At 36.4% G+C, this 26,647-nt stretch overlaps 1 protein-coding gene across 1 annotated transcript; it reads left to right on the top strand.

Annotated features, from left to right (window-relative positions):
- Positions 1-554: 554 nt before the first annotated feature.
- Positions 555-3,487, top strand: LOC110450508. The gene is made up of 2 exons (XM_021498059.1): positions 555-858; positions 1,059-3,487. Exons 1-2 carry the CDS (start codon positions 555-557, stop codon positions 3,485-3,487), a joined length of 2,733 nt encoding a protein of 910 aa, XP_021353734.1.
- The last annotated feature ends 23,160 nt before the right edge of the window (positions 3,488-26,647 follow it).

Below are 26,647 nucleotides of genomic sequence, written 5' to 3'. Positions count from 1 at the left end.
TGACGAGACCATATCCCAACTCCTGGGTAGTCTAGCTGCTACGCTATCAGATGTCGGTGATTTGTCAGTCAGGGCTTCCTCTAGGTGTGTCCTAGCTAGAAGGAATCTATACCTAGACGCTATGCAGATATTTGACAGAAACACTCGCGGTGAACTGTCGAAGGTCCCTCCGGCTGGAGGTTTACTATTTAATAACAAGGTACAGCAGATCACACACCAGTCATCTGAGTTAATCAGAGACGTCAGAGAGACGGCACGAACTTTGAGTAATGTCCAACGGTCAGGTCCAGGCAAGAGACCGGCTATGGCTACTGCTACTAACAAGTCAGAGGACTCCAGGTCAGGTTCTGATAAGAAATTCAGACGCCTAGACAGCGGTAGGGGTCGTGGGTTTGTTTCCCCACTAGCTAATCAGTACAGTCAGAAATCTTCAACATACAATAAGGACAAACGAGGAGCCTCTAGTTTTCCCCTCAATAAGGCCTCAAACTCCTATAGAGGGAGAGGACGGGGTCAGCAACAGAACCCCTAGGAATCACACCCTCAGTCCTCCCATGATAGTCCCATTACAGGAGATACCAGTAGGGGGGAGACTTCTCCATTTTGTGAGAGCTTGGGAGGAGATAACCACAGAAAAATTTGTGTTGGGAGTAGTATCGAAGGGATACAAAGTAGAGTTCAGTCAAACACCGCCCTTGTCAGAGGCTATGAAGTTCACCAGTGTTCCATCAAACAAACAGAAAGCTCAGGTACTCGTAACGGAGATCGAGGCCCTTCTTGTAAAAGGGGCAATAGTAGAACTGGGATCAAACCCAGGACCGGGATTTTACAACACCCTTTTTGTTGTCCCCAAGAAGAGTGGGGGGTTCAGACCCATCCTAAATTTAAAACCGCTAAATCAGTTTGTGAGATACCAACATTTCAAGATGGAAAATCTAAGATCTATTATCCTAGCCTTAAACAAGGGCGATTGGGCAGCGTCGATAGACTTAACAGACGCATACTTACATATCCCTATTCATGTAGAAAGTCAGAGATATCTAAGATTTGCATTCCAGGGAAGAGCTTACCAGTTCGTAGCTCTCCCTTTCGGAATCTCTTCAGCACCAAGGGTATTTGTCAAGATAATCTCGGTAGTACTAGGTCATCTGAGGAGTCAGAGGTTCCATCCTCATGGATACCTGGACGATTGGCTTCTTCGAGAACAACTCCGAGAAAAGTTATTCTCGGCAGTTTAGAGCACGATACCACTGCTAACCAGGTTAGGTTTTCTTCCGAACTGGCTGAAGTCTCAGCTTTACCCTACTCAGGATTTCCAATACATCGGAGCCTGTTTCCGTCTAGACCTAGGGCTGGTCTTTCCTCCAAGGGAAAGAATCTTAACACTAAGAAAACTGTTCTCCATAGTAGAGCAGAGGGAGAGTATTCAAGTACGGTATGTGCTTCAGATCCTGGGTCTGATGAACTCATGCATAGAGGTCATACCATGGGCAAGACTACACATGAGACCCATTCAGCTTTTTCTCCTTTATCATTGGAGACCCAAGACGAAAGACATATATGCTCTCATCCCAGTCAACAAGTTGTTAACAGAGTCCTTCCTTTGGTGGAGAGGGGAGACAACAGTGTTCAGAGGCAGAACACTGACGGACAGATCAGTAGATTTAGTCCTAACTACCGATGCGTCGGGAGAGGGCTGGGGGGCCCACATAGAGAATTTGAGGATCTCAGGGAGATGGGGTCCACAAGAGATATCGAGAGATATCAACTGGAAGGAACTGAAAGCAGTTCAATTAGCAATTACGCAGATTCGTCAACTAGTACAAGGAAGGAAGGTTCTGGTACAGTCGGACAACTCAACAGTAGTAACATACATAAACAAGCAGGGGGGAACTCATTCTCCAGGACTTTGTATGTTAACCTGGAGACTTCTCCAATTCTGTATAACAGAAAAGATAGAACTAAAGTCAATACACATACCAGGCAGGTTAAACCTGACTGCAGATGCTCTATCCAGGAGGTCTCAGATCATTCCAACAGAATGGACTCTTCAGAAACAGATACTGAACCAGGTATTTTATTTTTGGAGAGAACCTCAGATAGATCTGTTCGCCTCAAAACTAAATCATCAGTTGCCTGTATACATGTCTCCAGTCCCAGACAGCCAGGCTTTGGCTGTAGATGCTCTAGCTCAGAATTGGACAGGAATGTATGCTTATGCATATCCTCCAATATCCCTAGTAGCACGGGTGATCAGGAAGGTCCGTCAGGAACACATGACCTTGATCTTAATAGCACCATTCTGGGAGAGACAAGCATGGTTTCCAGACCTAATAGATCTGCTGATAGAGCACCCAATCAGATTACCTCTGAGGGAGGACATAATCAAGCAGCCTCACAACGGCTGGCTTCATCCATCCCCAGACATACTGAAGTTGACTGCATGGAAGCTGTCAGGAGACAGTATAGTGAGGAAGGATTTTCAAGAGCTGTTGCAAACAGAGCAGTTGAGGCTAGACGACCTAGCACATATCAGACATACAATGCTAAGCTGAACCTATATTCAAAATGGGCAGCAGAGAAGAGGTTTGACCCTTTTTCAGCAACTGTAGCTCAGATTGCTGATTTCATGGAGTATCTTTTTTCAGTTAAGAATCTCCAGGTTCGTACTATACAAGGTTATAGATCAGCTATTTCATTAATCCATCCCGGCTGGAATGGAGTTAAAGTGGGTAACCACCCAAGATTAGAAAAGCTGTTGAAGGCCTACTTTAATAGTAGACCTTCTAAGAGAAAGTTATCTCCTACTTGGAGTCTCACACTTGTGTTAAATATGTTAATGAAGGCTCCGTTTGAGCCTCTCATCCATGTTCCGTTAAAGTTTTTAACATTGAAAACTGTGTTTTTAGTTGCAATTTCTTCAGGTAGAAGAAGAAGCGGGTTACAGGCCCTGTGTTGTAAGGAGGGCCATATCAGATGGGATCAGACAGGTGTAGCCTTGATTCCACATCCTGGTTTTTTGGCAAAGAATGATTCTTTGTCATATGTTTCAAAGCGTATTTTTCTTCCAAAGATGGCTAGTTTGTCATCAGTTGAGGAGGACAGGTTAGTTTGCCCGTGTAGGGCTTTGAGTCAATACCTTTTAAGAACCAAGAAGTTCAGAAAGGGGGTAGAACAGTTGTTTGTTACTTACAAGGATAACTTGTGTCATGCTGCTTCAAGAGACACAATTTCAAGATGGATTGTTCAGACTATCGAGAGATGTTATAAAGAGTCCACAGACACAGATTTTTCTATGGCAAAGGCTCATGATACAAGGAGTCTATCGACCTCCATGGCCTTATTTAAAGGCATTTCAATGGAGGAGATCATGGAGGCTGCATCCTGGAAGTCAGAGTCAACATTTACCAATCATTATCTAAAAAACATGAGTCAAGAGACCGGCAGGTTTGCTCGAGCTGTATTGACATCAGAAAGAAGACAGTGATTTGACTTCAGGATCTTGGGGTGAGTATAATTATATTGATTTTTGAAACTCCCACCTCCTATTCAAGCTTTGGATTCTTGAAGTAGCCATATGTAGTTGTTCAACCTAGCAGGTAAGTATGATGCGAAGGAGATTACACCCTTTCTGTATAGAGAGGGTTATCTCCGAGCATCATACTTACCTGCTAGGTAACCCGCCCTCCTCCCCACGGTTTCATCTTCTGATAGATAACAAATTATGGCCTTCAAAAGATGGTTGCGCATGCGCGAGGGACCAGTCATAGGCATGACCAGGGGAGCGTTAATTTTTATTCTTGGCAGGTAATTATTGCGAAAGTGGAGTTAGCCATATGTAGTTGTTCAACCTAGCAGGTAAGTATGATGCTCGGAGATAACCCTCTCTATACAGAAAGGGTGTATTCCAGACCCAGATATATGATGGAAACAAACACTCTTTAGAAATGGAAGGGTCTTAGTTGCTTTAATAAAATTGTGAATTTCATAAGCTCCATGCTCCAGGTTTGTCCCAAGGGAGGGGGTGAATCTTACTAAAGGTTATATAGGAAAAAAATCTTTTTTATTTGGCAACATCGATAAGATCAGTTTTTACATAACTCAGGTGACCGTTAAGGCCCATGGGCCTCTTGTTTATATGGTATGTGCGACATCATATACTTTATAAGATATATTATATTGAAATTAAAAGAGATATCATATATACAATTTAAGCTATATGATATCTTGTATAGAATGAAATTTCGTCGCACGAAAAACGAGAAATAGGACATCACTGTATATATGATAGCTTATTTAATTTACATATAAGATATCTGATAGAATTTAATGAAATACAGGATCGACCTTGCTTCGTAAATAAATGGTTAGTTGGCTTTACCGTACAGATCACCGAGTGCACTAAAATTACTTGGACTCCGTAGGATCGGTTTCTCTTAAAACAGTGTAATAGTGTTATTGTGGAATTAATCACTTTTTCGGATCGTCCTACCAATAAAACCTATCAGTTAAATCGTTTTGCGTGTACCTAGCCCCATATCTGCTTAACAATTTCATCTATATTTCATGAGGCGAACGTTTCACTAAGCAGAGTGTTTACAATACTTTGCATAATACATAATGAAACTACTTTCCAGTGAGTACATTCATTAAGATTTTAGCAGACGTTAGATAAGCCAGATTAAATTTAACTGTATCCTTAAGGATCCCCGTCCCTCCGCCTAAAAATATAATGAGGCATTGTTTTTTCTACGGCATCGCTATTTCATAACCAAATCATTTCAACATTCCATACCTTGCGGGAGTTTCTTCAGATTTTTTGGGATATTATGAAATTTCGACTTTTTTCCATTTTTTTCTCCAGTGGAACAAAATGAAACAAAACACATTTTATTTGATGCACATTGGTTTATTAGAAATATAACACATACAAAATAATAGCAATTTCCATATTGATGAACAAAACACAAAACATTTGAGTAATTTTCTAACATTAATACTAAAACAAACAAAAATGCCCGTTACATGAATCAATCAAATTCCGAGTGCCAATGCAACACGTTTAGGACCACGAAAAGAAAATATAGGTGACAAAAAATAAATATATTGCGGACTTACTTATTATACAAAAAAATATAAAGATACAAAAAGATTATACAAAAAAGAGAGACAGCTCTTACATTTGTACCAATAATTATACAACTTACAACATACAATATAGCACTTTTTATATACGAAAATAATAAAGTAGGCATTACCAACCAATAAAATTACTTCAAATGTAATAAACAATATAAAACAATATCTAACACAACAGGAGAATAGATTAGGAATACCAAAGTTTCAAAGACTGATTGATTCAGCAGTTAAGATGTTTTTGTATTTATTTCAAGATTAGTTACATTGTTTGATTTCTCGTTACCTTTTGCCCCTGGGGAGGGGGTGAACTTTACTATAGTTTATATAGGAAAATGCACCCTTTGGGTATATTTTGTTCATTTTCTACTGGAAATCATTCAAACTAGATTTTGATACTTTTGACATTTTTAACCCTGTCTCATCCTCAGGGGCTGAGAGGCGGAGCCAAAATGGGGCCATAAAGCCAGAAATTTCAACAGTCATCTTCTCCAGACTGAGAAAGACTGGTAACCATTACTCTATATGGGTGGAAGGCTCTTGAGTTGCTTCATTAAAATTGTGAATTTCATGACCGCCAGATTCCATGTTTACTCCTGGGGAGGGGGTAAAGTTTACTATAGTTTAAATAGGAAAATGATACTTTTGGGTATGTTTGGTTCATTTTCAATTTTCAATTATTCAAACTTTACAGACATTATAACTATGAAATGACGGTTTGATACTTTGACACTTTGGGTCTGGGCCCGCCCAAAAGGGCTGAGGAGCGGGGCTAAAAAAAGGGGTCAAATTGCCTAAATTAAAAAATCTTATCCAGACCAAGATATGCTTGAAACAAGTAATCTACATAGATGGAAGGGTCTTAAAGCACTTTATCCCCTGGAGTTATGGTAAAGTTTACTAAAGTTATATAGAAACATGATGCTTTTGGGTATACTTGGCTCATTTCCAATTGGAAATCATTGAAACTTGATAGACATTATAACATTATAATGACAGTTTGATACTATGGCAGTTTGGGCTTTAGTCATCTTGGAATTCTTCTCCAGACTCAGATATGCTGGAAACAAATAATCTTCATAGATGGATAGGTCTTCAGGTGCTTTATCAAAATAATGAATTTCATGACCCCCAGGCTCCACTTTTGCCCCTTTGCAAGGGTTAAGTTATTACTACAGTTTGTATAAGAAATTGATACTTTTGGATAAATTTTGTTCATTTTCAATTGGAAATATTGATTTTGACCCTGGCCCACCCCCAGGGGCTGAGGGGCAGGGCCCAAAGGATTCGAATTAGCTTACATTTAGGCAATCTTCTTTTCTTTTCCAGACCCAGATATCTGATGGAAACAAACACTCTTCAAAAATGGAAGGGTCTTAGTTGCTTTATTAAAATTGTGCATTTCATAAGCTCCATGCTCCAGGTTTGTCCCGGGGGAGGGGGTGAATCTTACCAAATGTTATATAGGAAAAAAATCTTTTTTATTTGGCAACATCGATAAGATCAGTTTTTACATAACTCAGGTGACCGTTAAGGCCAATGGCCTTTTGTTTATATGGTATGTACGATATCATATACTTTATAAGATATCTTATATTGAAATTAAAAGAGATACATGTATCATATATACAATTGAAACTATATAATATACAAGCTCTTTCGTAACCTATATAAGATATCTTGTATAGAATGAAATTTCGTCGCACGAAAAACGAGAAATAGGACATCACTGTATATATGATAGCTTATTTAATTTACATATAAGATATCCTATATAGAATTTAATGAAATTCAAGATCGGCCTTGCTTCGTAAATAAATGGTTAGTTGGCTTACCGTACAGATCACCGAGCTCACTAAAATTACTTAGACTCCGTAGGATCGGTTTCTCTTAAAACATTGTAGTAGTTTTGTTGTCGGCTTTATCAATCTTTCGGATCGTCCTGGACACCAATAAAACCTATCAGTTAAATCGTTTTGCGTGTACCTAGCCCCATATCTGCTTAACAACTTCATCCATGTTTCATGAGGCGAACGTTGCACTAAGCAGAGTGTTTACAATACTTTACATAATACATAATAACACTACTTTCCAGTGAGTACATTCATTAAGATTTTAGCAGACGTTAGATAAGCTAGATTATATTTGATTGTATCCTTAAGCACGGATCGATGAAAAACGCCATCCAATAAAAATATCAAACTCAACAGGAGAATAGATTAGGAATACCAAAGTTTCAAAGTCTGATTGATTCAGCAGTTTAGATGTTTTTGCAATTATTTTAAGATTAGTTACATTGCTTGATTTATCGTTACCTTTCTCTCTACCTGCTCTTTCTTTTCGTTGGTGTGTTCCCAGGGACCACTGGTATACCCTTTGTCAGAATAATGTTTTTCATGTAGTGTCGACGTCGATGTAAGCTAATCCAGCTTCTTGGGACGCATCTTGATACTGATCTATAATTGTGTCCGGTTGTGAGTAACATGTAGGTACAAAGTTTTGGTGATGATGACGCCAGTGTTTTTTTTAGCCGGGATTTAAAACTATTCAGGAAGGGGGCCTCTACAACTTTATTTGGGAGAAAGTTCCATTCGTTACGTTGAGCCTCATCTTTCTCTTAAAAAGCTTTTTGGAGTTTCCTCTTGTTGTGACCAATGTAGCCATTTTAATAATTTTGTCTTTGTACAAAATGTCAATGTCATTGGTAATTTTATAGATTTGTACGACATCTCCTCTCAATCTTCTATATTTTAAACTGGGGATGCCCAGTGTACAAAGTCTTTCACTGTAGGATTGTCCTTTTAAGAATGGTAAGCGTCTTATTGCCCTGCGTGGGACATTTTCAATGGCAAGATCTTTTTAAAAGATTGGAGACCATATGCAAGTGGCATATGCTAACAATTGGGTGGACAAGTGGATTTCGACTTTCCGATCGTGAACTTTCCCTTTCTTGATAGCAAGACCGTGTTTATACATGTCACAGTTACTTCGGTACTCAAGAGCTTGCACTGAATATCAGGTCTTCCTTGGTAGATGTCGACTGCTGACGGACAAACTTATAGCACAGGGTTTCCAAAGTGCAAGTTGATGAGCAAATGTGATGGTCGTCATCAGGACCTCGCAGTGGAATATGCTTTTTCTCTGTGTCATATGAAGGTCGATCTCATGAATTTGTTCATTAGTGGTTGTTTTTTTTATATGAGAGTTCTCTATGTGAGGACGTGCCATTGCTAGGATTCGAATTTACATGGCGGGTGTCATCGACGAAGCAGAACATGCTTTCGCTTCCGAAACACCTGGTCCTACTCTTCTTGCACTTTTTCAAGGGTCTCCATGTACATCTTTCATTTGTTCATATTTTGCTGTAGTTTTATCGATTTGGTGTTCGAATTATGGTTTTGTTAACACTTTTGGTATTCTGTTTTTTTTTGTTTTTTTTTATACAATTTAAAGAACCACGTGCCGGATAGACCAACTTTTAAAAGAAAAGTGAATGGTATGAAAATTGGAAACGTATTCTTAGTTGGTAGACTGCAATGGTATTGAATACATTTTTATTTATCTTAGATGTCTCCTTGGATACAGTGACTTTAGTGACATCAGACGTTATCGATTTATTTATAACAGCTAAAGAATTAAAGAAAACGATTAAGCAACACGTAAGACAGTATACAGCAACTGCATCAATCCAGAAACAAAGGCTAGTCCAGAAAATTACCACCCTGTGACCCTTACCTCGGTAGTATGCAATAGACTAGAACACATTCTCTGTAGCAATATAATGGTACAAGATAGGAGAGACAGGACACCCACCTGACGCTCGATTTGTATTGCTTTCGGAAATATAGGTCGTCTTAAAGTCAATTGATAACAACTAATCCATGATCTGGCACAGCACATTGTTGCCAAAAGACAGGATGACGTCATTGACGTCATACTGCTGGACTTCAGTAAGGCCTTCAACAAGGTACCCCAGCAGCTACTGCTGCGTAAACTCCCAACACTATGGTATACGAGGTAATATTCTGCAGTGGATACGACACTTCCTTCATGACCAAACGCAACAGGTTGTAGCTGGACGAGATAACGCCGAACACTGTTTCAGTCCGTTCCTAGGTACCACAGGGGAGTGTGCTCGGGCCTAAGCTGTTCTTGATTTTCATCGACAACCTACCAGAATGTGTCACCAAAGGAACGAGAATACCTTTAAGGGCCTGCACTTTAATTGAAAGAAGAAGAAGAAGAACGACTTCATCTTTGTAGATGACAGCGCCGTCTACTCTGTAAAATCAATACAAAGGAGGATGCAGCTCAGCTACAAAAGAAGTGGATGACCCTAAACAAACAAAGCGGACGCGCATAGATCTAGAGTTCCCATATACCATAAGGGGCACACACTAGAGGTGTCACCATCAGCAACGATAATTGAATTCTCATATTGATGAAGTGGCCAAAAAGGCAAATTCGACTCTTCTCGTTTGGAGGATGTCAACCAATCGCCCTGAAACCAGAGCACAATGCTACGAGACCCCGGGTGAGGCTATTAACGGTGTACTCTAGTGTCTTCTGGGACCCTCACACATCCGACAACATTAGGGAAACGGAAATAGTCAAACGAAGAGCTGTCCGGATGATATATTCAGACTACCGAAGGACATCTAGCGTAAACACAATGATAGAGAACCAGAAATGGGAGTCAATACAGATACATTGCACCAAGGTAATGGCAATCATGATGTTAAGTATTGTGCACCAGTACGTTGGTCAAGGTAAATAAAATCGTACATGGGTGTGGTCCGTGGACTAATATTATCTGTCCCCACCTTGGAGAAATACAGACAAATCTCAGTCCAAGGGTTCAGATTCTTGAATGTCTAGCCCGAGGCTTAGCCAAGGGCCAACTATTTAAGAATCTTACTTCATCATTACAATTGTATTACATTACGTCAGCAATGCAACGACGTCACGTCAACAATAGCAGATCACGTAAGATAACTTTGATTTGCTGGAAATTATGAAATCAACGTTTACCTTTCAAGATCTTTAACATTACGGATGATATAATGCTTTAATATTGTTGTAAAATGTTACTGGTATATACAAATGAACGGGTAGATGATATGAACTTGAATTTTATTACAGATATAAATACAAACCTTATTGCCTTCTATTGAGTATCATCAGTATAACAATTTAAATGGACTATTTGACAAAACTTTAACTAAAAATATTACAATATTTGAACAAAAGAAAAACACGAAATGGAAATATGTGTAATGTCACTGAGCCAAAATATGTGTAATGTCACTGATACAAAATATTTGTAATGTCACTGAGCCAAAATATGTGTAACACTTTGAATCCACTAATCTAAATAAACACGATTCAACGCAAATTTATCTTTTATCATTCAATGTAGCACTGTTTCCAAAACTACAATGTAAAACCAATAAAACTAATATACATGATATACATACACGAAGTTTACATTGGTCACACCTACGATTTTAGATGAGATGAAAGTTTAACATGTACGTGTATGGGGAAAACCAAAAACATTATTCTACATTTTCTACTTCTATATTGTCTTTAAGTCCTGGTCTAATTTGCAGTATGAAAATATGGCATAATGTAACACCAAGTTCACAATGCATTATAGTTAGCATTGGAGATAATAGATACTTTTAATAGAATATTTTTTAAATGTTGATAGGCATGCTAATATACATTGAATATATATTATTGTCTGAAATAATGTTAGTTAATATGTTGTTACACTATCGATTAAGACAATGGCTATACATGTATAAGTGATAACATTTTACAGGTTAAATAAGGGTTAGCGGAGAGGGCAGATTGTTTATCCATTTCGAATTCAACGTTGAATGTTGACCGCTTTCAGAAATAAAACGGTACACCCGTACGCAAGCGTCATTTGATAAAACCTGGTCAGAACATATTTACATACATACACAAGCTTGAAATAAGGAGCAATAATAACCTCTATCAAAACATATTTAGCAATAAACACGTGCGTGTTATTGTCAAAGTTCGCGATAATCGCCTCGAAATTTCCTCCCAGCACTAACTGATTGATATTTACTCATTCACCCCTGACATTTCTTAATGAACTATTCCAACCTTTAAATTTGAAGAGTTCAAGTGCGTCTTCAGGGGTGAATGAGTGAAGCGTTTTCTGTGTTGTATCGATCGGATAATGAGAATTTGCTTCTTTTATATCCACTTTCAGAAACACGCTGACCATTTTGCTTCGCATACTATGGATCATCTCACAACCAAGCTCATTGATAAAAATGGCGACTTTAATTTCGCGTTCACCGATGTTTCTTTCCTCATCAATGGCATGCACATCCGTGCTTAACTAGTTAAATAACTTCTCCAAATAATGTTCTTCGTATAGTCAGCATCTGTATGTGAGACGTTGTAGGCCTTTCCTTCTGTTTTTACCGCCAAACTGATATACATAATTAAGCTATCTTATCGATGTTGCAGTATGATGTTGCTATTTTGTGTGGACACAATATATATATATATTTATATATATTTATATATATTTACAGTTCTAATGTAGGAATAAAAAGAAATGGCAAAACAGTTACATTACTATCTGCACCACAACCTCTCCAGAGGAATATATGTTATCATATACAATCTTGTCAAAATCTACACTAGAGGCGATGTACGTCTTTTCTCCTGTTTCTGATATAAACTAGTAAGATCTGACAGGATAATGAAAACGAAAGGAATAGCCAACAGAACAGCTCCAACTGCTCCCATCATCGTCGCTGAAGTCCTCGAGTCTTTGGCACTTGTCTTTCGACGAATGTACCCTAAAAATGTCACAATGAAATAGTCAGTACACACCTGTACGTACCTGTTTGTGTGTTCGTTAGTTTGTTTTTTTGTCATGTTTTTGTTTTTTATAGTTATAACATTGCTACCTGTTTAAGTAGTCATACCAAAAACTTACGCGCAATTCATATATTAGTATTCCAGCCATATACTTATACGCTAGCCATATGATTATACCGATTCCATATACTTATAGCAATCAATATACTTATACCCAATCCATAAACGTATACACTATCCATACCCTAATAAACTATCCATATACTTATACAAAATTCATATTCATATACACCAACAGTATAACTATACCCATTCAATCATTTAATGTACTTATACCTAATGTATATACTTACACCAAAACCATATACTTATACCCCATCCATATACCTTTCTCCAACCTATGCGTGTGCAATATACACGTGTTCCATGTTGAACACCCATATGGGAGTAATATAATCGTTCATCCCTTCGGAGGTGAGATAGGGGAATCTCAAGCCGAGGGGGTAGAATTTAAAGTTTTCAAACACGTGGCTCGCCGAGTGTTTGTATACTTAAAAATCTTTCCCCGAGGATTGATATTCACAATCTCATCCCAAGGGGGTGGATGATTATTTTTCCTTTTACCCTGTTGATCCTGTCATAACCATAATGTAATGTTAACGTTACAAGCTCATTTTTATTGTTGACATGTTTCTTGGTAAAGCCTCGGTTCAGACCCAAACACTTAATTAGGTTATTGTTTGGTATTTCCATATCCCTCATAGCAATATTTGATTGACTTTATTGGTAATTAACCCGTATACGTATATTCCACCTATTTAATCTGTACTTACCGCTTGTCTTTGTTCTTTCAATTTTCAATTCCTCTTTTAGCAAAGTGATGGCTTCTGCCAATTTCTCTGACGTCATATTGATTACGTGTGCACGCTTTTGACATCCACAGTTCACGCAGGACAGGGCTGGTGTTTCATTTCCTGAAAGAAAAGACAAAGCATTGCATTTAATCTTTTATTTTCACTCGAACTGATACACATATATTGTATATGTAGACAATACTACCGAATATCAATTGAGCGAGATAGGTGATGCATGATATAAAATGAACGGGTTTAAATAAGGTATACACTTTGTTTTTATATGGTTTTCTAATCCCTTAGCCATGTGTTTATTTATCATGTATAAACAGAGAGAAATAACAATGTCATTGGATGATATCTTATAAACCAGGTTTAATAAAAAAACAACGTTTGTATTGATTTTATTGAAAAAAATACATTCAATAAAAATATAATTTGAAGTCAATACTTTCCGTGAAAATGCATGCACTTCATTTTCCTCTGTTTACCACAAAATACTGGTGTGTATCTGTCTATCGATGCACCAGAAAGTATCAACCAAATAGAGCAATGGAAATTTGTGATAAAAAAGCAATGATCTAGTCTGGAAATAATAGCTACCTGTTTAGTTTTGTCCATTGTTATTGATACACGTATCGATTTGATAACTGTAGATTTAGATTATAGAGTATACAAACGATAATGTCGTTGTACATTTATCAATAAAATGTAAGATGACTGAAAACGAAATCTAGATTAACAAACAAGCAGGTGAAAATACTAATGTACATTATCACTCAGATTCACTTTACTTTTCCAGATTGAAACAACTTGAGATAAATAATATGTATACAAACTTTTAATGAATCTCTAAGAGGTCCGACACAGTTTTTCCCGAATGCTATAACTTGAACCCAGACATACAAGCGCTCAAAAGACACAGACCTACAAGCGCTCAAAAGACAATCACAGCTGACAGGTGCTGGTCGAATTGCTAAACCATGATAAAGAATTTAAGATTACTTGAGCTGTTCTACGTGTTACATGGTTGGTTGTATGTGACATTGTACGAATGTTTATTACAGGTAGCATCATCATATTGATCCCAGCAATTATTACCTGTTCTGGTTATCTGCTGAATCCCACTGTCACACGTCTTAGAACTTTCGGCTCCCGAGGACAAACCACCATCGACTACAAAGCAATGACAATATTATTTGTCCTAAAAAAAACAGCGTTTTCAAACACGAATCGTTATATATATCTATATATCTTGTAAAACTGTATCTTCATGAGGAAACCAAGCTAGGTATTGTCATAGAATATAAGCATATTTCCTATAGGATATATATATATAATATTTTGAAGTAAGTTTAAGAACGTTCGGGTGTAAATATCGTTGATGATACAACATTCTATTCTATAGCTTATTTACGTATAACAAACGATTCAATCGACTTTAAAATATTTCATTAATTTATTTTTTAACCAAATATTGTTACGGAATCATTTATAACATATTTTTGCATACTTTTTAAGATGTTCGGTAAGTAAATTCGAGGGAAAATGTTAAAAATGTTACTGTTTTTCAAATTATTTTAAATCGTAGAATTGATCAAACAAGATCACTTTTTTAGTTAATCCCAATTTCTTTCTTGATGTCTTTGTATCATTGTATTTACATGCGTACTAATATATGCCAAGGTAATTTTGAAATGAAAGAAAAAGACGATGGAACTGAAATGAAAAATAACAGTTGAATATTTTGGACGTCTCAATAAGTTCTAACCTACAAAATGTATGTATGTAATTGATCATAATTCAGATTACATCACGTTTGCGATGCAACGATACTTTCCATTGGTTACTAACAATGTATTATTGGACGAGAGACCATCCGCGTTCATGTTTTATATTCAAGAAGACTATGAGCGTGCAAACAACTCTCCTGTATCAAAAATACAAACAATAAGTCGCTGGACTCACCTTGATTCTTTGTACGTGTTTGAGGATTTCCTAACAAACTTACAAAAAGTTTCTATTTAACCTCATATTTTGCTTAAATCCTGTCAAACCCAAAATTAGAATGTTCCTCCGATCTTACCATCAAGATGACTTGAAATAGAGGGTTGTTTATCTCATCAAGTAAAGATTTCATGTGTTGACGAGCGATTTCAATAGATAGATGTTTTTGATAGATTGAAATGAACATTATATAGTAAGCGTTTGTTGTTTATCATATGTTGAATTGAGAAACCTACTAAATGGCATCGTCGGTCCCAGGGGAAAATCGCACTAACGCTTATTGAAGTGTAAGTGGATTTCCCCTGGAATCGAGGATAATGAAAAGGATACTTGTACAAATTTAGGGTTCTATCTCTTTGACCAAAGCGAGTGTACAAAAGTGTTATTGACTTCCACAAGTTTGCAAACTCAGCGGGTTTCTTCTTTGGTTCTAAGTTTATCGTAAATAGACGATAACATGTCAACAAATTATGAAGCATATATCCAAATATATCCAGGTTAAAAAAGCAACATAGGACAACTTCACATTGTGTGAAAATACTAAAAAGCGCAGAACAACATCCTAATGCAATTAATTGGATTTTCTAGATCATCTATAATATAGGCGTACGGATGCTGATGTAGACACGAAACCACACTAACGATCATTACATTTCATGTGGTAGAATAGACATGATCATTATGAGTTTGTTTAATAAGGTGGAAAAAAAACTTGGGTTTCGAAAATGTTGGAAACATTATCAACTCCCATAATACAGGCACATAGGTTGATTGTTTTTATGTTCATTGACACCAATATTCTATACAATACTATAACAATACACTAGCTACGTATGATAAAGACTTACCGTCGATGTAGATTTCCAGCATGTCTGCTCTGACGTCTATTGATACAATGAACATATATTAGGACAAAGCTATCAGTATCATTAAGGATACCTGCTCCAGGTTTATATTTAATAATGTGAAATCAAACTAATAACCCAATAAAAACGTGACAAAGGCAAAAAAACTAGTCTTTTTTTTAATCATTCCATTTTTTTTTTTTTATTGCAGAACGTATAGTGAAATTCAGGTGTTGAGCGTTCATTTTCACGATAAAAATATTATGAGAAACGGCAATTTTCCTTTCCCAAACATTTTGTTTTAAAAAAATAACGCAAAGAAATACCTAAGTGTTAACAAAAGCACAATTCGAACTCAAAATAAGGAAAACTATGGCAAAATGTGAATAAAGGGGATATTAACACGGAGACCCTTGAAAATGTGTAAGGAAAATATGACCAGGAGGTCCGGAAGCCTAATCCTACTGTCTGAGGGAAATCGTTTACGTAAAACTTTGAGGTAACAGAAAAAACAAAAACAGTAAAACTTCGTTATAGTGCCACAATTTGCCAGTAGAATTTTCGGCGTTATCAAGGGGTTGGCCAGAAATATAGGGAAATGTATAAAAGAATTCTTAAGAAAATGAGAAAAAAGGGGCATTGAAATATGTTGGCATTGAAATATGTTGGCGGTAAACGAGGTGTCAAATGAAACGATGGGTATTATATCGAGGTTTGATACTGAAAGGGAAGTAAAATATAGCATCAGAACTTATGATAATATTCAAACTTTTCAATTTAAAATACAACAAAATAAACAGTTTCTAGACGAATAATAAAAAACTTTACTGAAACTTTACTATATTGTTCTGTACGATGAACAGGGAAACATTGACTCCTCGCATACATGTATATTGTTGTCATGTCTAAGCGAACTGTTTGAAACTATATGTAATTGTAATACAGATCAAAACCTTTCATCCGATGCGGATAAATTGACATTCCTTAAAATAGAAGCGTCTAACATCATGATAATTTTTGTTATACATTCCTACAGAAATGAACACGACACAAACACTTGACTGGCTTCGCGCTACAATATCGTACCATAAACTTATTGAAAATCAATGTAACGCGTTGGGCAAAACCTGATTGATTTATTTTTTCGTGTTTTTTTCATGTATCATATTCAGAACACAAGTGAAGATTATTGTTCTTGGAAAAAACACTTTGTTTAGTGTTAACCTTAACCCTAACGCATGACAAAATTTCAAATGACAATGTTATACACGTACCATTAATTATTAAATGACTCTAACCTAACCAGCTTGTAAATTTGTTCGATAGCAATTTTGTTTTGTTTTAAATGATCAAAAAAAGGAGAAGCTTATATATTAGAGATATTATTGCCGAGGTGCTACCTAGAAATATAGTCCATACGGAGTTGAACGAATTCAGCAGCTGTTGGTGATAATAAGAGCGGATTTGGATAAATAAATAATCCATTTGTCGATGTATGTGGGGTATGTGTTGTGTCATAGTCGATTTTTGTTGTCAGCACCTCAAAACTCTCCGACACCAAACGGTGCCCGAGAATTCCACGTTTTCATACAATGTATGGCAGTGCGCTCTGGCCCCACACCAGACATCTATCTGTCAAATTGTCTAAGTCTGGTTTCAGGGCCAGAGGAAACTCGGGTTATGGACTTTACACCGGTTATATTTGGCGGAGGTTTTAATTTTGCTATATTCGCGCTTTGACTACTATCCGCGAATTCTAAACACCAGCGAAATTATTGAAAATGTTAACCACTTTTACGGACTTTATCACAACATAATGAAAATAATTATAACCCAACGCCGTTATGCCAGCTTTAATGAATTCAAATCAGATTATGACAACTGAGCAGTCCATGTTAAAACAACACTTACATATAAGTGGCCACAACATATTTGTGTGTACACAGTAGATGATTAATTGATTACAGTTTTCTCCTACAAAGGTTCATACTCCATTTTATTTTATTTCTAGTGAAGTCATTGGCGGATGACGACGCTCAGGATCAGTGTCTTCGAACGGTTCACTTAAGTGACGATGCTCAAAATACTTTGCACGGCACATGGGATTCGGGTGCACAGCAAAATTAAACCCCCGCAAATATGTATTGAATACGAAACCGCGAAATATTGACCCCGCGAATTTAAAGCGCCATACAGTATGACAGATTTATTTTCTAACATCATTGACCATTTGGTTTGATCGATATATGTAGCTGTCTTCTTGTGGCAAATTACTACCTTCTTTAATACTGAGCCAATTTTGAATAAAATTATCTATACCAATGGAAAGAGCGCACCACAGTTTAGCTTATAGTTACAGTATGAGCTTCAAATTATACACAAAACCACAATAATGAATATTGATTACTTGAATTGGAAAATTAAAGTCAGCAAAATAGATTGAAAAGACGTCAAACTGCCACGTCATCTCATTGTCTTTCCATTGTGACATCATGCCCATAAAAGTTCTATATAAGACTCTTTCATGCCCTTGGTTGTGGGGTAGGCATATTCCAGACAAGGAATTGGGTACAATACGAGACTTTGCCGAGCTTTTTGCCAAATTTGAAAATCCCGAGTTTGTATTTTCCCTATACTATGCTATACCCTTGGGCAGGACAGAGTTTTTTTCTCTCATTCCAACAACCAGAAAAAGCTCAGAAACCATGAAAATACGTTTGGACAGGCCACCAATTTGAAAATGTCAATTTACCCTGAGTTTTATAGACGAAAACGAATCATTTGGCCAAATTAAGCATACCCCATTTGCAAACAAAGTTTGCGCAGAAAGTTAATCTCATCTTTTTAACGTGTAAGGTTAAATAAGGTTTAATTTCATCACGAAACCTTTTCCGCATTGCGGCATCGGAGTTTTCCAAATTCGTGAGGTCACGTCATTATTTAACCATTGTTATGCCACGTCACGTCACATGAAATGGCATGCATGATTAATAGAATCTCTCACCCCCATTGAGGGTGAGATAGGGGAATTTCAAATTGAGAGGGAAGATTCTTAAGTTGCCAAACACGAGAGTTTGCGAAGTGTTTGACAGCTTAGGAATCTTCCCCAAGGGGGTGAATGTTTTTTTTTCTGTTACCCTGTTCCTCAATTGTGTATCATATACACAAAGTTATGATTACGTTACATGCTAAATTCAGGGTTGATGGATTGTTGACGTGACGTAATTGGATTTTTGAAGTGACGTCATACATGTACCATTGTTATGAATAGTGGAATCCCTCCGTCTCAATCCTAGGGTGAGACAAGGAAATATCACATTGGTAAAAGTGTGGGTACACCTGTCCAGGGTAAAAGAAAGAAATTCCCTCCACCCCTTTCTTACCCTGGACAGTTCTATCTTCTTACACACACGTAAATGAGAGAAAACTCTTACATTGCCAACTATACAAGAAAATGTACACTTTAATACACGTATGTTAGGTGGAAATACAATTTTCTAACAATGAACATTTACTTTATTACATATCAAAATGTGAAAAATAAAAAGGAAATCGTGATAAAAAATGAAATATTATAAATGTAAATTACGATATAAGATGAACGGTACATATTAGATTGTCAAACAACATTTTTATGGGCGCTGAGGAGCTCCCTATCGCTTTCACATCCCCTGATAAACCTGTGAAAATGCGAAAGCCTTAGGTAGCTGCTCAGAATCTCTCTACTTTTCTTTTCAAAACATGCAACAATACCTACCGTGACTATTTTCCCAGTTTGTTGGTCCGTTTAAAGAGGAATACAAAATGACGACTTCATTCTGTAAAGATCTTACTTCATAGACAGGACACCCAATGGCCCTTTTTGCATCCAACACCACAAGCCAGCCCGTATCTAAGGGACACCCACCAAACTTCTCGTTGATAAAAAACCGGCGTAAGAGATGGGCGCTTTCCAAGCTGGGAGGACTAGAAAAAATGATACAAACTATTTTTTGGAAGACATCATTTCGATCCTGTAAAATACCGGCATTGAAAAAAGGTTATGCAAGACTAGTAAGAATTAGTGCAAGATTAATTGATACATCTCTATTTCATAATCTCTAGCTCAGTTGTGCTATGACTTCATACCTGCGCGCCATAACACTGTCTGTAAAATTTCGGTTACACTGAAGCTTTAAACACATGTTTGTTTCCAGGGTTCTGGAAAATAGTTTTCCTAGCTCACTATGATTTGTATTGACAGTCGTGGAACAAAAAGACATTAATCCGTATGTGCACATATAAATATAAACACAATGAGTTCGCGTACATTTGTTTTCATTTAAAGCAATCACGATTTGAATTTGTGTTTTTTTTCGATATATATTTGGGTCTGATAATATTACATGTAGTTATCTCTGGGTTAGAATTGGTCTACAGGCTCATAGACACCGTCTGGCTGTTAAAGACCTGAGCCGAAGTCGAGTGGTTTATGTAAGACCAGACGGGGTCTTTAATCAAGTAGACCACTTCTAACCCATAGATAACGAATTTGTCACTCTGGCAATCTTTTATGATTGCTTTCTGCTAAATTATAAGTGAGTTTGACTTATACCAAACTTTTCAATCAAAAACGCCCCTACCAGACACCTTTTTGTGATATTTCGGATAATACACAACCATTGTTTTAAATGTATACACCAAATTGTAGCTATTCGGATTCTCAAAAAAATCCCAAATATTAATTGAGACAAAAAAAATGTTTTCTTTTTTCAATCAGAAAGAGTGTAACTTATGAAGAGTGACAAATATATAGAGCCAAAGAAGTAATAGTGGCCGCGGAGACAAAGGAATTTATCAAATCTTGAACTATTACACATAAATAAAGCACAGTGCTAAACAGTCATTTCTACATCACAATAAACATAAAAAAGGTATGCTCTGCACAATAAAGCTGCTTTGTTCTTCTAAGGATTCATCGCTGTTGCCAGGGGTCAAATACAATCTCTATTTTCTTATATTATACGTTTGTTTTGATAATGAAATTAATGATAATAGTTACCCTCTCAAACTGAATATTTTTCCCCACTCTGGATTTTTGGGATTCATGAAGTAATTCTTCACCTCGTCGTCTGGATAGGTCTGGAGCAGGTTAGAGAAGGAGAACCAAGATGCTCTGTTTGTTTCTGTTCCATTAAAGTGGAAATAACTCACTTCTGTATTATTGACCTTGATGGACACGTTGACCTAGGTTCAATAAAGTATTATGGATAATAGCCAGCAATCTTTATGGTATTTAAATTGGGTTATTGAGTAAAATTTACAATATTAAGTATATTATGTATTTAACATGTGATTTCTAGTTCTTAGATAGGGAATGCACTAAGTATTGATTGGTCAGATTTGACGCCGCAACACCTTGCTTTGGATATGACCCCAATATAATTATCAGTTCAAACAAAATATGATACCGGTAAAGAATTTCAACCAATAATTAAAGAAGACTCAGTCATGTTAATCATGACCACACCTCTTGTTCTCACAGCAGCTTTCAGCAGATCGATTCGAACTCAAAATCGATATTACAAAGGCAAATTGTTACCAAAGTAACAACTGACAAAGAAATCCTATGAAAGATACAGAGAGAATAAGACCAGATGCTCCAAAAGGGTAAGGGATAGACAGGATAGACAAACACTTAAGTTTTTATTTAGGACTATTTTTGTATTGTATACTGTTTCAAAATTTATGTAGGTCATATAGTTCATTTGTAACTCTCCTTATCTTTGTTGGTTCAAAGTGCGGAAAATCCGCCTGTTATCAATTTAGACGTGGAAGATATCTGATAATAGTGTGAAATGTTTGATAAGTATGGGTTTCATACTATCCTCAAGTCCAGGAATGGGGTGTCCTGCGGCAGTATGTTTCAGTGAGGTAGCACTATAAAGTCGGCATACGTTCTGCGCTATCACAATGAGACAAACACGAACATATCGCAGCCTCCCAAAACACAAACGCATACACTACACGCATGCATCTTGCACACAGGGGAGGCCGTCCGTAAATGACCATAGCTGTTGATGGGAGGTTAAACAATACTAACCAAACCAAACTAGACTAAGTTCATGAACATTTATCCCATAAAGTATGTGGTTCATTGAGTGCATGAGAATGTTTTGAACTAGTATATCATATATTTGCATTATAGACTGAAATAGTTGGGGTTACAAATGAAATTTTAGTCGAGATGATATATACGTGTTTATAGCATCCGGTTCGAAATAAGAACCGCATTGTTTTCATTTACTATTGATAGTTTTTGTTGAAATGTTGGAGCTATCTTTCCTTCAATATCTTTATACATAACCATGAGAAATAAAAATGTATTAGGAATGATGAGGAGATTTGGAATATTCACAAAGAACATTTGTATTTCAAATTCAAAAAACAATTCAAGTCTATGCTAACATTATATTGGAACCACAATGGAACCTAAATATTCCTTCAAGAAATATAAAGTCTCCATCTCCATATTTAAGTAACTCCACCAGGAAAATGAGTTTATAAAGAAGTGTTTTGATTTGATTTATCATATACAGAAATATTGAAAAAAAAATTAATTAAGCTAAGAATGTGAAGGATGTCTGTCAATTATTTTCCTCTTCAAATGTTGTTTAACTTATTCTTTTAATATAATCACCAAAAACGATAACCAAAGTCCAAACCTCAGTGATACTAAGCTGTTCCCATTGGTCAATCAATTCGGATTTGAAATGGTCGGTGATGTTACAGGGATCCCCGAAACGACCTTGACCGGTGAAGATATTATACGCCTGTGACGTACTTCCGGCTACTGCTCTAAACACGAGTGTCGAACCCTGTGTATATGTCCACCTTCCTGTTGGAAGTAAAATGCATTAAAGTGTTTAAAACAGAGTGTGACTGAATCGTATCAAGTATTCCCTTTTCTCTATACTCTGTTTTATAAACAACAAGTGTTTATAAAAAAATAATTACAACTGTGCAACCTCACAAAGTCTTGTCAAAATATATTTTCCATATGGATTGATATATACTTACATGTTGTGATTAATACCGAGTAATGCTTTATTTTGACATAAAAATGCAAGCACAAATGAATATCAACAACTGATTACATCATGACAACGGAGTGAACACGAATCGATGCCGTCACACTAATAAAAAAATTGATGACGTCATAGCTTGTGTATCTTTAAGCAGAATTTATTCGCACAAAATAATATATTTTTAGTACATACAGTATTGTATTTCAACAAAATTTCAACCAAAATAGAATGATGCATTATTTCAATTGAATAGAGCATACATTCAAATGCATCAATACACTTTTTGTCCCTATTTTTTTCATTTTGGATGAGGTCTTCTTTCCTTTTTTTTAATGTGTGTTTTTTTATTGACATCCCGGAGCACAACAAATCATGTTAGTGGGCATTAAATTATGATCACGTCCGGTGAACATAACATAATAAACAATTGACGAATATTATTTCCGGAGCCTCAGGATACCAAATCGTAGTCAACAGATTGTAGGATAAACCAATTTTGTAAATCTTTCTATATTATTCACTTTTGTGAGCAGTGTACCCAAATGTTAAAGTAAAGGTCAAAGTAAGGTAGAATAAAACAATTATCAAAGTGGTTCTTGTTTTATTCCTCAGTGTTTTGATTTTCATTACTTAGTTCATCAAAAAACATTATTTATTACTGGTTTAAGTGCCATCAATACAAGCACCTAGCAGATTTCTAATTCTGAATGGTTGTTAACTTTTTATATAATCACCCTTTCGGCACGATTCAATGACATTATGTTTTTGTTCCTATTTTGCAGGGAGGTATGACCTGCATACGTGTATTTCGAGTAGAGGCAAATCATGGACATATATAAAAACATCAAAAGCCTGATTATTGAACCGTTTGAAATCGTGTAAACAGTCTGCGACACAAGTGAAAGAATACTTGTACCGAACTACAGCGTGATATTTTAGTGTGGTGATTTAAAAACACCAAAAGATGACCACATTCAAATTATTCCGATTACAGGTGGATCAGTTGTATTACATGAAGGTATACATTCTGTGTAGTTGGTAGAAACTAGTATCCATATATCAAGTTATAGAACACACTTGCCCGACCACGTGGGTTGTCTCCGGGAACTCCGGTTTCCTCCCACGCTAAGACCCCCCCCCCCCCCCCCACCCCCCCCCCCCCCCCCCCTCCCCGCGCGCTTACAAAAAAAAAAACAGCATATGTTCATATAAGTTGAAATAACTTGTTTTATAATTGTTGTAAAATAAATATAGTTTCCTTATTCAAACATAATTATTCATTTCTGATAAATAAAGGATTTGATCATTGACAGTAACACTGACATTGACATTGGCGCACGTACATTATTTAATTCTAACATATTAGCAAATCTAAGAATCGACGCCAACTTAATAAAAACATTCAACAACAAAATACAGAAAATGAAAATGTTTAATTTAACGTAATATTTCAGACGCATAAAGTGCTAAAATAAAACTATCACAGAACCGAACATTTGTTCGTTTACAACCTATCTGTATAACAAATTTATCTTTCATTTAGAAAAAACTATGACTCACCTAAAAGAACATATAGAATCCCGTAAACAAGCATTTCTGTTTTAGTCGCCATTGCTCATATTGTAGTGAACTGCTTCCCCGAATAGACCGATAGGAACTAACATCATCGGTGACCTAGGACTCGTGTCAACATACCACAATGGATTTACCAGAGCATTGCTTCTAATAGACACATTAGCGATGGTGTAAAATGCATGAATGCACAAAGCGGCTCTCATATACCACTTCATACGCAAAAGAAATACTACAATTATGTACCAACTGACATTAAAAGCAATTATAACGACGTGTTTTGTGCATGCAGAGTCCGCAACGCCAACTTTTCAGTAAGTGGAAACTTACTCTGCTACCTCGTTGACACTCCATCAATTATATAGAGTTTGTTACTCTTTATAAATTACATGAAGTGAATACATAATCAAAATGTCCATTTTTTCTAAAAGTCATGTAAACATGACTTCATGTTTTATTAGAAACACAATGGAAACCAGTTTAATGTACTTCTGTTTGAACATTTCACAATCTCGATAAAATATATGTTGTTTGGAGTTTGGTATCAATAATAAATGCCAAGTTATTGAACACGGAATTTGCGAGCTACCGAAAACGTCTTTTTCCTTTGTCAAGCAAAGATACTTTATTATGCGAAAATTGTTAAACTTAAACAGTACGTAAAAGTATATATCACCAAAGCGAAACCCCCCCCCCCCCCCCAAAAAAAAAATGCAAGTCATTTACCCTTTTGGAAGGAAACTACTTTCTCTTTTGTGAAAAAACATGCATATTCCATAAACAAGTATGTCGCGTGTCTTTCTTCTTACAAAGGGCGTTGATGAAAACAAATCGTTTGAATAAGAATGTTCTGTTGTTTGTCTGAAGACGTTATAAAAGAGACACTAATTATCTCAATGGGATTTACATTGACGTCGTCTGAAAAGTGTTGTCTGTGTATCAAAATATACTGATTTAAACATATAGCAACTATACGCATGGGTTATCATTGTTTTCTTCTCTAGTTAGCTTCTTTTTCGTTTTAAGCTTTATTTAAACATTTGGCCATGCTCATTGCTGCATTTCCCTTGCCAATTTGATTTTACATAACGCTATATATAGTTATTTGTGATATGGAATTCGGAATTTACGAATCCTCCACACAGAAAATAGATAATAAATGAATATTTAATTTTTAAAAATTGGAATCCGTAAATCACCACTTGACAATGACCATATTTCAAGAAACGAGATTCGTTAATACAAACCGGTCTATACGGGGTTTCTTTTAACAGCACGATTTGGAGCCTTGTCTCGATTAAGCATGCGTCAGATACATACAATATATGCAGAAGCAAATTTATCTATTTGGATATTGTGTTGATCTTATCTCAAACGAAGGTTCTGAACGACATCATGGCGACAATTTCTCGATCCTGCATTATTTACAACGATGATACATCAATGATTGACGCATTGATGCAACATAGCGCATTCATGTGTGTCCACAGTACCATTGTCGTGTACCCGTTACGGATTGGTCTTTTCAAGATAACGGACCGAGATTGTCACAGAAGGTAGGTTGTCACTTAGTCCGAATTATTCTGACGTTTTATCGACTTTTTTCATATTAGTCTGTCGTCGACTAACGTCGTTAATCGACGACAGACCGATATGAAAATAGTCGATAAAACGTCAGAATAATTCGGACTAGTTGTCACTTTAAGCTACAATATCACTTATTTATAAGTACACTCTAGCTATCGAAGCGTGGTTCGCGGTGAGGGTTTGCTCATATTGAATTACTTAAACAGTCTAATGTTTATCTTTATTGTCAGAGACACTCTCGTTTAACATCCGCCTTTACGTCATATGATGTTTATGCTCACAACCCTAGGATAATTACAATAATGAAGGAAAACCATTTTGTTTACGTAACGGATTTGTCTTCATAAATTTCATGCAATTTTGACGGAAAATGTTATGGATTGGTCACAAAAAGTTATGCATTTTGGTTACGGATTGGTCCCAAATGATGATCGGGGACGCGGTGGCTCAGTGGTTAATATTAAGACAATTGCATACACTTATAATTTTAATGTTTTTTTCATTTCTTTCTTTGAAATTAGACAGGATACCTGTAAGAGAGAAAAAACGATATATTTCTCTCACAATTGGTTGTGGAAAACAAGGATTACCCGTGAAAAGAGTATATGACTCTTTCAGATGTACATATATGTAGGGTAGAACTAGAACTAACTGAGGATACAGAATTTTGCGTCAAAACCGAGGCTTGCCGAGTTTTCTGACATAA

The sequence above is a fragment of the Mizuhopecten yessoensis genome, unplaced genomic scaffold (assembly GCF_002113885.1).
Source record: "Mizuhopecten yessoensis strain PY_sf001 unplaced genomic scaffold, ASM211388v2 scaffold5229, whole genome shotgun sequence".
Taxonomy (NCBI): domain Eukaryota; kingdom Metazoa; phylum Mollusca; class Bivalvia; order Pectinida; family Pectinidae; genus Mizuhopecten; species Mizuhopecten yessoensis.
This window is presented reverse-complemented; position numbering and strand designations above follow the sequence as displayed.

What these genes read in the sequence shown, in the direction of transcription:
- LOC110450508 (XM_021498059.1), top strand. Translation starts at nt 555, where the DNA reads ATGATAGTCCCATTACAGGAGATACCAGTAGGGGGGAGACTTCTCCAT. An exon ending in TTTTGTTGTCCCCAAGAAGA is followed by an intron (nt 859 to 1,058) that starts GTGGGGGGTTCA and finishes TTTGCATTCCAG; the next exon opens with GGAAGAGCTTACCAGTTCGT.